Raw genomic sequence first — 17900 nt, forward strand, 5'->3', positions numbered from 1 at the left:
TTTACAGTTCACATCATCAAAATGTCTAGAGGAAGAGCCTGTCACTCTGTCTGTGGTTCATGAGGGGAAAAGCATGGATGAAATCAGAAGCTTACCAAACATCCACGAATGAGCTGATAACAGATGCACAACAGGAATCACGGCTTGACACTGAGAGCAAAGCAAAAGATCTCCTCTCTCACCACCTCAATACTGACCCTAAGCCACATGGCCACAAATTATGGCCACACTGGACACCCAAGACCAATTGTCGTGAAACGCCCTCAGTTTTAGGATAAGAAAGAAATCCTTAAACATGCGAAGAACCTCAAGGGCACTAACTTTTTTTTTATTATTAATGAAGACTTTTCAGAAAGTGTTTGACTCAAGAGGAAAGAGCGACAGAGAGCTGAGAGACTGAAAGGCAATATTGCCGACCTGAGATATGTCAAGTGAGTGGTTCATCCTCCTCAGTCAAACTAGAGGTGTTTTGTAATGCTATTTTTACAGTCATTCAACTGAATCCTTCACTAACATCAATGTAATTGATGACTTTGTGATGTCATTGTTTTTTAACCCCTTTGATTTAAATAGTGATGATGCAGGCATAGATTGAAATTACCTTGTGGATTACCACAAGGTTCCATTCTTGGTCCACTTCTGTTTTTAATTTTCATTAATGAGTTAAATGTGGTTTCCTAAGAATTTTATTAGCCGACGATACAACCCTCATTGCCAGCCATGATGATTTTAAAGCATTAATTCAACTTGCAGCTTGATTAAGTTCATGTATCATAAGCATAACCTTCCAGATACATTTCATAATTTCTTCTTTTTATCATCACACATTCATTCATATTTAACAAGATGTTCAAAGGACTTTCATTTACCTTACTGTGGCACCTCAGATAATCAGTTTTCCATCAGATTTAGAGGCCGTTATCTCTGTAATTCACAAAATCCATATTTGAAGTCATCTTCTTCTTTAACAATTTTCAAATCGCATTTAAAAAATATCATTTAATTAAATAAGTAACTGAGTAACTGACCACAATTTATATATTTAGTCTATATATTTAATATATTTAGTCTCCAAATTTCTATTTTGATTATTTGTTTCGTGATTATTTCAATCTGGATTATTTTGTTTTTTCTTTTTCCTCTATTGTTACATATTTCATTGTTCTTGATTGTTGTTTGCTTGTTTCTGTTTGTTTGTTTTCTGTTTGTGCGTTTTATTGTTTTAGTATCTTTTCAACGACTTTGAAATGAAGGCGAGGACTCATATAAACCTCCTTCCCTTCCTGTCTGTCTTAACTTCTTGAAATGTAGTTGCCGTGACATTTGCGGAGTTCCTCGTTAGTATAGTGGACAGTATCTCCGCCTGTCACGCGGAAGACCGGGGTTCGATTCCCCGACGGGGAGAGCAAACTTTTTTCCTTGAATCATGAACAAAGACAGAAGTAATGGAACCTGTCCCATATGTCTATACGAGCCTATAGTTATCCCTCCTGTTCAGAAGCAGCAGCGCTCTATTTTTATTCCAGTGGGTACGCAGTACTACACTTGTGATCAGGTCACGCAAGACGCATATTAATGCCGGGTGCAAACAGTCTCGCAGATGACGGCAGAACATGGCAAAACCTTTAAATTTGCGAATGACACGATCCTCATTGGGCTAATCTCTGTCAAGGATTCACAATCTACTGATCTCGACAGAATAAGTTTCGGCGTTGAAGATGGTGGAGATTTGAGTTGTGGATTTCAGAAAAAGCACTGCCCGACCCGCTTCCTGGGAACCATCATTGCCCACCAGGCTCTCAAATAGGAGCTAAACAATGACAAACATTGTTGACTGTACGTCTATGTATAAGCTAGATAACCTCTGAAAATGAATGTTTAGTATCCAATCCTCGTTAGTATAGTGGACAGTATCTCCGCCTGTCACGCGGAAGACCGGGGTTCGATTCCCCGACGGGGAGGATAAGTTTTTTTGAGTATATCCTCGGTGTCACATTCGCAGTAAAGACCAAATAAACGTTTTTCTGCCTGGTGTTGAATGGGGGACTCTTTGTCTGTGAGGCAGATGTGATAGCATTCCAATATGAAAGCTCATTTACAGTTGCCGTGTCATGAATTTGAGTGGCAGCCTATGCTGCATGCACAGTAAACGTCTACAATTTTAGAAATAGTATTTTATGTGCCTGTTTGGCAAGAACAAATATCCTTGGCCAGATGAGGGCATATTGGTGCCCAGAGACTATTTTTAGAAGGGCATAGGAGACTACTGTTTTTTTTCCTAAAATGGTAGAAAATGCCCTAGAACAAGCAATGAAAATGTAGGGATTTTTATTATTTTAGTACACACTCATGGGAGGGGCTCCTATCGATATATTCCATATGAATAAAAGTTGAAACTAATAAAAATGAGTTTCAATCGGTTTCAATACTTTATCAAGAAATATGTCTTGATATGAGAGATATATGAGAGAGGAGGACTTGAGATAAGACTGCTTCAGGGTATAAAGGAGGTAAACAGTTCCTCATCGGGGAGCACACTGCCGGCTAACCTTTGCCTTGTGTCCCATGCTCTGAGCATTACTAAAAACGTGACACTGCTGTAAGAGATTTGTATCTGTCAGACTGGAATTGCAAAATTGTCATAACCCCACTTTCCACCTCTTTTTCTGTCCTATGATCTAATTCCAGATGTTTGAGCTTAATGGTGAGTTCCAGTCAGAATAAAGCTGAGAGATCACTGTAAATTTATATCTTTTTCCTTGAGTTTTGCAGAGTTTTACTCTGGGTTTGCCAGTGTTAAAAGAAAGTGCCTTTCTGCCCTCCAGTGGTAGCAAAGTGGTGATCTCCGCCGTTTTTGTTTTTTTTTCCTGAGGGATATTATTGGATGTCACACATCAGATTTAGCTCACAGGTGCACAGACAAAGAGCCAAGTATTGTAGTAAATGGTAAATGGACTGAGCACTTCACTCATTCACACTTACCACACATGGCGCTGGCTTGAGCATCGGGAGCGGGTGGAGTTCAGGGTCTTGTTCAAGGACACATCGACCCTATGACTAGTGGACGAAGTGCAAAACAAAATAATTATACGCCAGTGATCGTAAACAATGTCCCTACGCATTCATATTAGATGGAAACATGAGGAGAATGCTCTACTCCTGTCCTGTTTAGTGTTAGGTTGGCCCTCTACTATAGCAGTCTTGTGATCACAAACTTTTACACATTAACAATTGCAGCTGCATCCAAACAGAAGTAATATTTTTCCTACAGAAGCTGATAGCACATACAGCATTCAACAAGTAGTTTAATATACAGTAGAAAAAGTACGAGTTGGTCCAAGTTGGTAGAATTGTGGAACTTGCAGAATTCGTGCTGCCTGCATTTGAACATTTTGGCCACAAGAGGTCGCCATTGCTCAAGACTGCGTTTGAACTTAGACCAAAACCCTTAATGGCAAATATTTTTACCTGAATGACTGAAAAGTGATGAAATAGTGTGTCTGCTGTGCTCTGCAGTGAGCTGACACCAAATGTATACTTCTTTATATTGTCTTTGACCACATTGATTTGACAAGCTTTTTGTTTAATGCCGCCATAACGTACAATGAAATCTCTGCGTTTTAGTATTATGATTACTTTATGGTGTGGCTCATGAGATATTAGAACATTTTTATGGGATTAGAGCAGATCATTTTCATATAGGAAGCCACCTCTAAAGGCAGGGACAGTGACCTGAAGGGAGGGAGAGATGAGGCAGAGGGGAAAATAGATACGGGGGGAGGGAGGGTGGATTTACAGAGACTCAGACAGACAGACAGCAGACCGGCTGTCCCAAGCTGCGCTGATCCCTCACTCTCCGGCAGCCAGCCGGAGTCCGCCTGCCGCCTCCCCTTCATCACCGGCCACCTGCCTCTCCGAGAATAACACAGAGCAGCTCAGGGTTAGCACAACCACAGCAAGGAGGCGAGACCAGACACTGAGCGGTCTCTTGTGTGCCACCTTTTCGGCTTGCAGCAACCCTCCCCTCCTCTCTGTGCCCCTGTGGAGGACAGGCTGCTCACAGGGCGCACTTGGCGACCCGGGTTTGTTGTCGTTACCAGCAGCGGAGCGCTCAGCGACCACAGCCGTATAGCTGGTCCGGCTCTCACCAAACCGGGCTGCTCCCGTCAGAGGAGTCACTTGCATGGATGCACCATGGCCACGTTTGTCTGCAGGGTTCAGTTTTTAGACGACACCGATCCATTCAATAGCACCAATTTCCCAGAACCGACGAGACCGCCGCTGTACACCTTCAGGGAGGATATCCCACTCATCAACCAGTTAGCAGGCGTCCACCGGCTCCTCAAAGCTCCCCACAAGGTAGGATCCCAAGTGGTGAACTCACCCCTGACTTTGCTGATATAAAGCCTTTTGAAAATGTGTGATATAAAGTGTGACATATTCCACCATCAGGCAATATAAGATCTCCAGAAACTCCAGAGCAACTCAATTTTCCCTGTGTAGGTTTTAAACACACACTATTGTGAATGCACATGTTTGAATCAGGGCTGCATGAGGTTGTTTTAAAGTCTGCTGTTTTTCACTTCAAGCCTACTGCAAATAAACTTCCATACCCACCATTCAGAGGCTATTTTGAGAACACATGCAAGCCCAACTGATTGGCTCTCCAGCCTGAGGACTGACACATGCTTGCAAATGTTTGCCTCAAAGCCCACAGCAACATTAAACAGGGACTTGACTTGTTTCAGACTAAATATGCTGCTTTGATCTCATGTGGGCATACAGTACCTTTAGCTCTGCTGAAGTGCCACTGAGACAGAGATGCTGGATCTCCAAGAAACCTAACCTCACCTCTGACCTCTCTGCTGACGGGGCAGAGAAATAAGAACACATCACCTTCCCTCAAAGTGAATAATCCTTTCTTATTGCTGAATGTGTTTTGCAGTCTGCTTTGCAAGTCACAGTGACAGGTGTGCAAAGGCATTAGTGCAACTAGATATATCCTGAGTTGCCTCACTCATCCACCAGTGACAGCCATAAAGCTCTGGTGCCCAGCAAAGAGCCCGAATCGCAGATGATCAGATGTCAAGAGTCAGATTACGATGGGTGTGTGAACCAGAGAAAGTGTCCATATTTAGTGAATTTTGGTGTTTGAAGCAACCCAGAGAGAAGAAAAAAAAAAAAATCAGCACACATTCATTCCTGACAAGGCTGAGTAACAAAAACACACCCACGGACGCCATCCAAGTGGAGCAGATACCGTGTGGCCTTATTCACATTCTTCATTTGTAAGCATGTCAGATAACTGAAACTGAAAATATAGATGGGACTGAAAATAAAAGTGAGGCGCAGAGAGAAAGACAAAGCTCCACTGCTGGCTCACAACCCTGACGGCAAACCAGCGTTCGACAGCAGAGTGGTTTTCCAGACCGAGTGGATCTTTTGCTGCCCCATCTTTAAAAGCCACAAAACAAATGAAAAATGGCCCACAGCACAGAAAAGCTTATGATTACAACCTATACGCGGACAGATGGCACAGCCTGCGTTGGTGTTTGCAATTTTGTTCACATCAGGAGGAAGACTGTGCGCAATGGCAACTGGATATTGCATTTAGATTATAGGGATGGAACTGAACTGTTGCAAATTTGCCCGTCAGACTGTCCCGATCTAGAAGTTGGTGCTTAAAAGGCTTGAACCTCATTATGTTATTGGAAAATGTCAGAGCTAGCAAGAGCTTGACACTTTCCTGAGCTGTTTCTTGGTCTTTCTTTGTTAGAGCAGTCTCTTTTTGTCCTAACCTCCTGTGCTCTTCTCTGAGAAAAGCCTACTGTATTATTATGCTGTGATGGCAGCGCTCTGTGTATGGCTGGCTGGGCCACATGTAAAGTATAGGTCACTTGTCCCAGAATTCCTGCGGCCGGGCCCTGGATCCCTGCGACACTTTGTTCTCCTCACTCTGGCTGCCGTGGTTTTCCTGACCTCTTCCTCCATCTCCTCTCCCACCTCTCTGACCGTGCACCAGTCCGTCCACTCAACACACACAGTTGGGCTAACTTGCCAGGGCTAAATCAGTGTATCACTGGTTTGTGTGCATGGGATGTGTCATTTTTAGCCAAACTAAAGCTAAAAAAAGAAGTTTCCCTTTTGATTCCCAGAGAAGATGTTATCACTTTCCACTGCTAAGAAGTAAACACCTGAAACAAATTAGGTGCCATGATAGGTTACCCCAACTCAAAGGATTCATGGAGCTCAGTCCGGCTCAACGCAGAAGCCTCACCATCAGTCAAAACCCCTCAAAAACAACAAAGCCCAGACTACACAGCTCAACTTTTTTTTTCATAACCAAAGGCTTCCCATTAAAGTAACACTGGGAGATTTTACAGCCGTGTAGAACACACCCTCCTCACGCTCTTCAAAGAGGCCGGTCCTCTGTGGCTCTGACTCTGACACAAGAAAGTTCTTAAAAACCTCGTCGTCAAACTTACGTAAGGGCATTGTTAACTGTCGACACACGGTGATCGCCAGCAGGCTTTATGTTGTTTTAACGTGGAAGTAATTACTCCCCTACCCCCATTTGCCCCCTCCCCTCTGTTTAGCTCTTCTGGGAGAATTTGATTAAATGAGTGTAAAGTATACTAGCCACTAAGTGTTTCCCTGGCCCGTCCCAGAGCCCTGAGTGTGAAGAGCTTGCGGTTCCCTCTGGAGCCACCTCTCTGCCGGCTCCGTCAACATGATGGGTTTTGTTATGTTATTACTACTGTTACCCAAACGAAGTGTTTTAGGAAAGAGACACCCTTTGGACCCTGCGCTGTTAGCGTATTGTGTTACAGAGTGGTCTGGGGGCTCGCTTCTCGCTGTCCGAGCAGTATTCGTATGATTGAGTAATGAGTGTAGATAAAGCAGAGCAGCGAAAGAAAGCAGGGAGCTGGAGGTGGAGGTGGAGGTGGAGGTGGTGGTGGTGGGCCTCTGTCTTCAGATATGTGTTGACAGGCATAAAGGCATAAAGAAAGCTTCACTCAAGGACATGACATGTTGTTAAGTACAAGGGGAATATAGATAAAAATGCTGAATAATGCTCGCAGATTGGGCACAAGAAATGCTTTTGTCTTACTCCAACATGAAAACCAGGGCAGTGGGACAAGGCATGATTAACTCCCCCACTGTCTCATCTCCCCCTGTACTTAGTCAAACCCAAATCTGAGATCCACCAAATCTCGCGTGCCATATTGAAACGAACAGTGTCAGTAACAATTGCCATGATCTTTGGAACACACATTCATATCCCACTCAGGATGTTCACCAGCAGCTTTGTTTATCCTTTGCTTTTTCATCTTAGTCTTCATTAGGTCAAAATTTCAGTTTGTCCAGATACCTCCAAAGCTAATAACGCTCCCATCAGCCTCAGCTGTACTTTGTGTCGCTAAAACTAACATGCAAAACTAAGGTGCTGAACGAACACTTGGCGTTGTCACTGTAAGCATGTTGCCATGCTAGAGTTTCGCTCGGGAACAGTCCACTCAAGGTCCGCTTCACTCTCTTATTCCTTCGCCTCCTTCGTTAGCCTCGCTTTGCAAGACTGTCTTCTTCTTGCTTTTCTTTATGTCTGCTGTCTGGATCATGTCATTATGACAGCATTTGAATTGGCATTTTAATTAACCTAAATTTCGACTGGGGATGTGTGTTTTGCTTTTCGGATTAGCTATTTGGCACAGATGGCTTCATGTTGTCGTGAGGGGGCAGGGAAAAACCGGAGCAGGACCCAAAGTCACCTTGTTTGCTTATGGTGCATTTGAGATCGCTTAAAGAATTTCTAAGTTAGCACAGGACTGCAAAGTTCATTGCAACATGGATGACAGTCAGCTTTCTCCTTTGTGACACTTTGGCCTTGGCAGAGCCCCCCCCCCCCCCTTTATCTCCCAGCCCCTGCTGACACACCCACCCTCCAGCTCCTGTGTGCATGCTACCTCAGAGAAGAGTAAATATAGCAAAGTTATATTTATGCTGTGAGTCCATCCGACAGTCCGTCTCTCTGTTTCCGAGTGAGAAGGAGGGACAGACAGAGGCAGCAGCAGGTCTTGTGATCTGCGGTCTCTGCTGGTCAGAGAGTGTCGTCATGCAGCTCAGCTAGACAGCCAGGGGGGTGGTGGGGGGGGGGGGGTGTTTGGCAGCACACCAAAGGCCAGACTAGGTTAGCCATATCACTACCATAGAGGTGCTAAATGCTAACTCAACTCATGACTCTGATCTCACTCACCTATTCAGACATCGGCAGCTTTAACAATAAGTTGCAAAGCTCATAGCTGATTGTAACAATAACTCAATGATGTGTGTTACTTTTTATGAGTTGCAGCCGGGACGGACGCTTGCACCTGCTATCAGCTTGTGACTGTACTCATAAACATCAATGCCAGCGGTGTGCAGATATATTAATGTGCACCTGGTCTCAAACTCAGCAGGGTTTCTCATTACACAGCATAGCGGGTTAATTCTGATGTAGGTTGCTCTGCAGCACTACCTTAAATAATGCAGTCACAGATGGCACTGGGTGCAAGATGGGTCTGTGAAAACAACCAAAGCACACTCTGTTATGAGCATATGTATGTGGGAATGGCTGTCATTGCTCCTTAAGTGTGCTGTAGCTTCATATTGAACAAAATTAAAACAATATTTAAGTGTCATTTTTCTCACAGCTGCTCTTTAAATCTCCCTTTCTCTCTCCATGTTTCCCTCTGGTTTTGGTTTCATGTTCTGCAGCCTTTATTGCTACGTCTCTACTAGTTAATTCCCTTAACAGCTTCGTAATGCTGAAAGCAGAGCCACACCGCATACGGCTCCCTCACTTTTCACGGACCGCTGTGCACACTCGTGTTCAAATCCTTTCCCCGTTTACTGTCTTTATTTTACGGGCTCAAATTGTTTTTTTAGAAATGGTGTGAAACACATGCAGAGACACAGTGAGGGAGTATTAAAAAACAGTAGGCCCAGAGACCAGTGTCATTCCTGTGGGTGGCTCATGTACGCACATCACAGCCTGGCCAGGGAAATTTCATGTTACACATCATATTTTCCAATCCTAATTTAGGTCTAAATGTCAATTTGAAGTTGGTAACCACTTTTGCTTTAGTAGTTGCCCCTTTGGTTTGTTAAGTTCATTTAAGTCCAATCCAGTATCCTAGTTTCTATCCATTTCATTCATTAGGACTTGTGTTTTGAAAAGATTTCTGAATTCTTTTCCGTAGCTTGATGACTGTACGCTGCAGCTCTCCCACAATGGCACCTATCTGGATCTGGAGTCCTCTCTGGCTGAGCAAAGGGACGAGCTGGAGGGCTTTCAGCAGGACGACACAGGGTGAGACTGATACACATTAATACCCCATGAAACAGCCACACATACAGAGTCCCCTCGCTCTCTCTCTCTCTTTCTCCCTCTCTCTCTCTCTCTCTCACGCACACATACATATAATTTCTGAGTCTCTCCATTCTTATAAAATAGGAGGAATCACAAGCTGCTGGATATGGATTTCTTGGAAGCACAAGTTCACGGAAAGTATGAAGCGCTGTGGAAAGCGGGACAGATGTGCCCTCCCTCCCTTCCACAGCTACAGCTCGTCTTTCACTGTGTTTTTGCAATAACTGATATTCGGATCTACTTTGTGACAAAATTTCACAGTTCACAAACCTGTCAACTCCAGAAGAAACAGCAGGATCACTTTGGAAGCGTGCTGTCGTGGAGTATTTTCTCTCTCTCACATCTCCCAGCAGCAGTGCAGGTGTCTCTCTTAGGGTCAACAGGAGAATTGGAAAATGGAAACCTGCTGTTATGGCTCAGGATTTCCCCCAGATAGAGGTGGTAAAACCACCTAGATCCAGACCCACCTTGTATTGTGATCAATTTAGTTGGTAGATGTTGTAGCCTCAACAGTAGCAATGGTTGGTGTACATTTGGCATTTTCTGTGTGAAATAGCACCACAGTGTTGCCAAGTTTACAATGGTTATTAATGTTTATGGTCAATTTTCTGTGGTAATTCAGCTTTTTGGTACGACCAACAATGCTTAAAACTCTTCAATTCTCAATTCTTTAGTGTTTTAACAATGAGCCAGTGCTGCTCAGTGTTAGCTAACCAGGTGTTACAGTAGCTAATTAGCTATATAACAAACAGATGAATATAATCTATTTTCAGCTCATGCATGGTAACATTGTCATTGATGAATTAGTAAGTTTCCATCATCATAACTTTAGATAAACTGTGTTGAGTCACAACTTTAGAAATGCACTTTGCTCTCAGCCAAAGCTCTGAAGTCTCACACATTGGGTGTGAGACGCACGCATTTCAACCCGTTCACACGCTCACACGCCACACCTTGTATTTCTCACGCAGAGAAATTACCAGGATAACGCCCACCGAGATGTGCCGCTATTTCAGAGTTCAGAAGGCGCCTGCCGCACACCAGCTAATCAAATAAAAAGAATATAGACACCAGAGGGCCAATCCGAGAATAGCATTGCTGTATCCGGGTAAGATTTAGATATTCCCACTACAACGACGTTACATTCTGATTCCAATGACGACGATGACACATTGAGTCATGCGCTCGCTGAAGTAGCTACAGAAGACCTACAATAAACAACATTAACCATTATCTCTCTCTCTCACAGTCACACACACACACACACACACCTGCACTAAGAAATGCTGAATTAAATAAATATTTCTATTTGTACAAATTTATGTGTTATTTATGAGATCAGACCCCCGTCCCCACCCAAACCCCACCCCTGCAGCCGAAATCTCACTCTGAACTCTGAGTTCAAAAACTTGAGAGCCCTGTTCTCAGCTATTGCCTCTAACATGTGTGACAAAGCATTGTTACATCGAGCTCTGAGAAACACACTGAGAATGCAGCTGTTAACCGGCTGCATATTTAAGAGTGTGACAGTGTGTGTTTGTGGAGAGTTCTGGTATGTTGATCTGTTTGGAGACTGGGGGCCACAGCATGATAAGTGATGGCGGACCCACAGAGCTGGGTTGTTCTCTGGGTCTGTTTGTCTGTGCTCGTTTCCATGTGTACGTTTATTTGTTTGTCCGTGTGTGTGTGTGTGTGTGTGTATCTTTAGGTGCCTGGTAAGCCATGTGACAGGTGATGGACAGGTGAATAAAGGTGTGTGTGTGTGTGTTTCTGAAGTGGTTGAGATCTTGGGGAACTGGTTGGATCCGACAGGCCTGTCTGTCATCTTATCAACCTTGGCTTTTCCGAAGGTCATGCTGCGCTGGTAGGAAATGAATCACACATTAGGTTTGGGTTTGACCCTTTTTTGGCGAAACATCACAAAGGCTGAGGATGGACGCTTCTAAGTCAGCCTCTCCTGTCCTCCCTCTGCTGGATCACCACTATTTATATAGTGTCAAAAATGAATAAACTAATCACACTCCATATCTCAGCCTCATACCACATATTTTACATGTGCTTTAAAGCCAGGCAGGTTGTGACAGCTGTTAACATCTGAAGGGAAAGTGATGGTACGCTGCTGAATTTACAGTCGAGCTTTTTGTCACATACATTGTCTTGTCTATATGCATGGCCATCTGCTCGTCTGAGTCACTGTATCATGGTGATTGGCCTATGGACACTGTTCACACGTGATGAAGACATAAGTATAAAAGTAAGGCTTATTTTATCTACTGACAAACCTCATGTAGAAAACTGAAAAATGCGTTTTGCTGAAAAATGCCCAGAGTGTTATGAAGAGCAGATTGGTGTAAAGTAATTTTCACCCAGAATTTATGCTCCCATGTCTAAAAATGTGTCGTGTTTCCAGCTGCGGCACCACAGTGCTCACCACAGTTGACTGTAAACAAGGAGGACAGCCCAGAGTATGCTTTCACTTAAAGAAAGAGAAGACGGTGCTGCAGTCGCATCATAATAAACATCATAGCCAGAGTTCCTCCAAGCCATTTGAGCTGTTTTTGTATTCCTCATCACATATAAAAACAGTGATAGATTATATGTGTTGAATCTTCTTTTACACTTCTTCTCTAACATCCAATAGTTGCACTCCGAGTCTTATTTTCTCTCCACTGTTCTCTGAATGGCCTCACTCTTCCCGGGTCTTGACTCATTCTCACACAATACAGACGTTATCAGACGTGGACAGTGAAAAAATATCCTTTTTTTTTTTTTTTATCAGCACAGATTGCGCTAAACATTTTGCTCTATTTCCGAGCAAAGCTGATAATGCAGCTTAACAGAACGTAAAGAGGTTGGCTGGCCTCTTGTTTGGGTCTGTGTTACCCTTACTGTGTGTTGTGTGTAATGGGTGGATTGCAGCAGTGTGTGTTATCTGAGCAGTGCTTTACCTGCTTGGGTTGGATACCATCAGCATGTTAGTGATGGAAGTCAGTGATAACCTCCTACAGATTGGAGGATTATAACAAGTAAAGTTAGGAAAGCCTTCAAAATACCATCATACTTTACCTCTCTGTTTGTGTGCACTCATTTTGTTTTTCCTCTCGGGAAATATGCTGTGGATGAATGTGCGCTCCCGATGGCACAATAGTAGGTGTAGGTGTTTATAGGTGTGTTGTGTCTGCTCCTGCATTTCTCCTGTCTGTCCTCGGGGCTCAGATGTGTATCAGTATAGGGGTACAAATCCAATGCAGGCCGCTGTTTGTCTGTGCCATTCCCATCATACCAATCAGCCTCCTTCATATAAAGTCCTCGCCTTCACTCAAGTAACAAAATTATTATTTTCCTTAAAACGGTAGCTCCGTTTCACCTGTTCCAGAATCTTCCTCTCTTGAAACAAGTGTGAATAAATCATAAAACACGACAGATCACTCCGCCAGCGCCAAGATAATTACACTTGACTCCAGAAGGAACATGAAACAAGTATTTTAGGCTTGGCTGTGAATGAAAGTATTGTGCAGCAGCTAGACAATGTCAGTTGCTTTCAGAAAGATATTTTTGAATTGGCAGTAATTCTTTGTGCTTTTTTTCTTGGTCAGGTCCAGAGGGAAGAAGCACAGTGTTATTCTACGGACCCAGCTGACCGTCCGCGTACACGCCTGCATTGGTGAGTGTTGGCTGACATATTTATGTGTGTTTAACATAAGTTTCTCCCTCACACACACATGCATAGCCAGATCCAGCAAGCCTGAGGACACATTGTACCACGGGTTTAGATGGCTGTTCAGACCTGAGACCTCTCACTGAGGAGCTGGACTGACTGGTAAATGTCTCCAAAATCAACATAGTATTGTGATCATGTCAGTAGTTGCATTCAACATGTGTGGTGGGAGCTTTTACATGGTTTAGAGAGAAAAGTGGATGGCAGCTTGTGGCTGTGAGGGCTGTCACAGTAGCTCCATGCAGGTCCCCCCCCCCCATGGATCTGGTGAAGTAGGGAGGTGTGAGTATAACTGAAGGTTAGAGGGGAAGACAGCAGCACAAAAGGAAAAATATGTTGTAATGAGAGAAAGAACTGAATGAGAGATTTACAAGGGAGGAAGGGAATGATGGGAGATGGAATTCAGAGGGTGACAGACGACAACAGAGCCAACAAATCTTCTTTCCTATCATTGTACTACAGCATGTTTTGATCTCGATTTGAAGGCTGGGTTGGATAAACAACTAACTTGTCTTATGATGATAACAAAGACAACAAAACCATACTGTGAAATCATACTGTGTATATATAGTTTTCACATTGATATATTCATTTTAAACTCAAACATAATAATTTGGCTGATGTTGCAGAATTGTTTGTGGAACTATTGAAGAGCCTCCCAACACTCAGCACCATTCATGTCCCATGAAAAAAACACAAACAAAGCATTTCCACATCTCAGTTTCTTCATAGCCATTAAAGTGACCCCACTCCTCCTCAGAGTCTGTGCTCTCAGCATTATATATATTACTCTGATATGTCTGAATGGAGCATTGGTCTGGTGCACTCTTTTCCTCCATGGCTTCTCTGCATGGTCAACATTCTCCATGCCGGTGATAGCAGCACTAATTCTGGATCCTAGAACCAGTGACTCAGATTGGTTGAGAACGTGATGGGGTGAAATGTCACCAGGAGTGAGACTAATGCTGTTAATGAGAGAAAATGTGCGCACACTGTACACCAAAAAAAACCATCAAAACCACTGTCAGGCTATGTTTGCTTGTCTCTTGCAGAACAATTTGAAAAAACAACTTCATATCATCTTTTTATGGAGAAAAGGCTGCATCAGCGCCATGCAAAACACATTTCCTTTTGAAGGGCATGAGTGAAACCTGGACTCTGCCAAGCTGTGATGACAGCCTTTACTGACTATATTGACCACAATCCAGATTTCATTCAGCATGGCACAGATGCTGGGCAGCGACCAGATCCTAACTGGAGTGGCACTTTGTAATTCTGCTGCATTAAACAGACATATAATCAGATAGCGTGAGCGAGTCAGAGTGATCCATTCACTTTAGAGCTCTACTGACCATTTCCCACCCCCTCTCAGAGTTGCCTCAATGAGTCGGTTCAGCTTTCCGCTCATCTACCCGTTTAAACGCTCTCTAATCCTTCAGGGCCTTGACCTGCAAATCGTCTGAGTAGTGGTCAGCATACTATCCACTAAATGAAAAGTCTGTCACAATCAAGCATACAAATTGCTTGTGGAATCTGTGATTCACAATTAGTTGGTCAGTATAGTCTGGTTGCGTGTCATGGGATTGAATTAAATGCATGGATTGCTGACTGCCACAATTATTTGGTTGATTTGATTGAAATGCAGGAAAGGATCAATTCCTTCCAGCGTTTATTAATCTTACTGGCTTCATCAGCTTTCAGTTTGATTGACGAGGATGAGGATTTGAATGTATTAAGGTCAAATGTTTGGGGGATCTTAGGGTTTGCGATCTTCTTCAGCCGTTCATCGATCTTCTGTCGGGACCGCAAGGTTGAAAAAACCAGTTTAACTTTGAGAAACAGAGCTCTCCTTAGTATTTCTTGGCGCTGCTGCTCGTGGAAAAATCAAATTACGCTCGGGCTCGCCAATTTGGGATTAAGGATGCTCTGTGATGCACGTGTGTGATGGCGAGGGTGTGATAATGTGTGTGAGTTAATGAGTTTTTCTGTTGTATATGAAAAGGAGGGCACACTGGCATGGTCAGCAAAGCAGTGACTGACTGCTGGTGTAAGCACTGCTCTGCAGGCAATGTGTCTGCAATAGAGAAACCGTCGTGGCACTTCAGCATTCCAACTCACTGCACGACGCCCACTGGGAGATTGGACTGGATTTTACCTTTTTTTATGCAGTGCAGGTGACCTAAGTGTCCTCAGCTTTGGGTTTGGCCTGAGCCTCAGCATTTTTCACATCTATTTTTCTATCATTTGTTCTTTTGTCTCTCTTGTGCCCTCTGTTTTATACCTCCTCCCCTTCCCTTGGGTGATCCTGTGGTCTGCAGTCCCATCAGAGTGGCAATCAAAACCCCTTGTTTAAGGGTTAATTTTAGCCATCTCTGTCGCAGCAGAGTCGTTGTGGACTGTAGCTGCCGGGTGGAGAGAGGTGGCTCATGGGTGGGGGTGAAGTGGAGGTGGTATCTTTAGAAAGTGTTGACAGCACAGAAACATGTGAGGAAGGCTGAACCTGTTCTCACTAAATGTGAGAGTTACAGGAAGCAAGAGGAGCGAGGAAGGTTTGATTGAGGAGGGTAGAGGAGAACTGCAAGGAATAATGTTCACAAGTAGGATGAAGAATGAAACAAACATTAGCTTTTGTTGTACAACTTTTTTTTTTTTCAAAGAACTGCACTAAGTAGGAATTTTATCTCATGAAACTAGAAGCCTATAGCCCTGCTAGCAGCATCAGTGGTATCTGGAGGCATCAGATTTATTTTTTTTATGATCCTCAATAGCATTACCCCAGTTTAGCAAGACATACAAGACATTCATATATGGACAAATTCATAAATCCATGGACAAAGTTAGAAAAACTTTAAAGATTTATGATAAAACCACATATAAAGCTGCACTGGCTGAGTACAAACTGTAAATTTCTCATATGTATACTGTCAAACTTCACATTGCTTACCAGAAAGTTGTCAGATTCCCAAAGCTTTTGTTTCCCATGCGGTCTCATTTCCCAGCCTCTCCTCAAGTGAAAGGATATGCAGTAATTAAATGCAGTTTAAGTGATCAAATGCAGAGAGGGTATGCTGTCTGACAGGTAATGCTCCCTGTAATGAGCAGTCCAGCAGGTGAAACAAAAGAGCTGGAGTGCAGAACAAAAGACCTCGCATGTGTTTTGGAGCCCGTTCAATCCCTTGGCACTTAGCGCTGGAATTTAGCCCTTTTTCAAAAAAAAAAAAAAAACCTGGCTTCTATACTGTTGGATTTCTGCGCCCCAATTATCCATCTCTAATCACCCCCCGCAGGATTTGTGAAGGAGCGGCGGAGGCTGGAGGTGGAGGTGGACTGAAGGTTGACTTGCTTTGATTTTCTCTGGTTGTGCTGTTACATAACAAATCTGCGGCTTGTTTAAAACAGAAGATTGTGTTGCATCTGTCTGCCTCTGTCTGTTTATCTTCAACTTTCCCTTTCAGCACAGGAGTCACTATCCCCAAAATCCTCACATCGCTTGTGTTTCTCTCTCTTCAGCTCTACCTGTGTGCTTTTATGCTGCTCTGATTGGATAAAAAAAAAAAAAACTAATAATGGGCCACCATGCAGAAACAAGGGCTTAAAGTTACTGTATTTATACACTGTAAAGAGATATTTGGAGGATTTGATGGCATCAGAGAGAGTTACACAAATCAAAAGCTCTGTAAATACGAGCTTACTGACATGGTGGTCCCTAGTGATAAAGTAGAAGTCACTATCCAGTGTTGCCTCACCGATGGGGGTGCAGTGGTAGTGACAGCAGTCTGGCCTTGAGATGCTGCAGAAAGAGATGACTGCAGCTGGTTCTAACAGCGATTTACTGTGTTAGCGTCCCCCCGCTGTGGGAGATAAGGCCTGGTAATGGCATGGTGTGACAGCCAGATAATGCGTGGTAATGGGTAAGCTGGGAGGGGGCAGTGGTATAGGACATCTGTGGCTGTGCAGTAAAACTCCAGACACATTTTATGGTTTTGCTGACATGTTGCCCTCTTATATCTGTGCTTACCTTAGCCAACATGCTCTGACCACTTTTCAATCTGGCATCATTTCCCCTTCATCCTCTGTTTGTCTGCTGTGCCCTACATTGTCCATTTGTGCCCGTTGCTCCCCCTCAGCTCCTCACTGGTTTCATTCAAACACTTGGTTAACCCCTGCATTTCTTTCTTTTACAAGTCTGCACACTCTGCTCTCTAAATCTATCTTTACACCGCTCAGCTTCACATGCTGTTCGCGACTCTTTGTTCTCACAGACACCTGTGGCTTTTGCTCAGGGAGCTGTGACTTATGATTTCTCTGCATGCACATGTGTAAGTCAACAGGGGTATTTTGCTGTGCTTATGAAAAGCTTGCAAGGCAAGTTTGGACCTGTCACTCAATCTGTTTTATCTGTACCATGATGTCTTCCGTGCAAATGTGTGTTTATGTTTATTTGTGTTTTCACTATGTCACCATCACCTAAAATCAGCAGTTGTGCATTCAGACTACAGGACACCCGTTTCTCTTTTTCATCTGTGAGAGAAAGAAGGAATGAGAAAATCACTCAAATAGTTTCCCCTCTACCCTCACCAGCAGCTGAAACCCTGAGGAGCGACTGAGAGCATTGCGCCCACATGAGTCATGCCTTAGTTGCTGCTGTGGGACATGGAGAGATGGGCTGATGAGGCATTGGGGTTGAAGGTGTAGAGCAGTGGAAGTGGTGGAATAACTTTAAAGCAGTAGCAGCAGTAGAAAAGCCTGTAACATGCGTCTATCCTGCAGCTG

At 43.7% G+C, this 17900-nt stretch overlaps 1 protein-coding gene and 2 non-coding genes across 4 annotated transcripts in view; all 3 read left to right on the forward strand.

Moving 5' to 3' along the window:
• The first annotated feature begins 1332 nt into the window (after positions 1-1332).
• On the forward strand, positions 1333-1404 carry trnad-guc (transfer RNA aspartic acid (anticodon GUC)). The gene has a single exon. It is a non-coding gene; the product is annotated as a tRNA-Asp (tRNA).
• Positions 1405-1889: 485 nt separating this feature from the next.
• trnad-guc (transfer RNA aspartic acid (anticodon GUC)) lies at positions 1890-1961 on the forward strand. Its single transcript has one exon. It is a non-coding gene; the product is annotated as a tRNA-Asp (tRNA).
• A 1899-nt stretch (positions 1962-3860) lies between these two features.
• Positions 3861-17900, forward strand: part of fhod3a (formin homology 2 domain containing 3a) — a 50213-nt gene continuing 36173 nt past the window's right edge. For both annotated transcript variants that reach the window (XM_076753987.1, XM_076753988.1), the window contains exons 1-3: positions 3861-4359; positions 9240-9349; positions 13006-13073. In XM_076753987.1, coding sequence (XP_076610102.1) covers positions 4195-4359; positions 9240-9349; positions 13006-13073 — 343 coding nt within the window. In that variant the 5' untranslated portion in view covers positions 3861-4194. The remainder of the gene's footprint in view (positions 4360-9239; positions 9350-13005; positions 13074-17900) is intronic.

The sequence above is a fragment of the Chaetodon auriga genome, chromosome 17 (assembly GCF_051107435.1).
Source record: "Chaetodon auriga isolate fChaAug3 chromosome 17, fChaAug3.hap1, whole genome shotgun sequence".
Lineage (NCBI taxonomy): Eukaryota > Metazoa > Chordata > Actinopteri > Chaetodontiformes > Chaetodontidae > Chaetodon > Chaetodon auriga.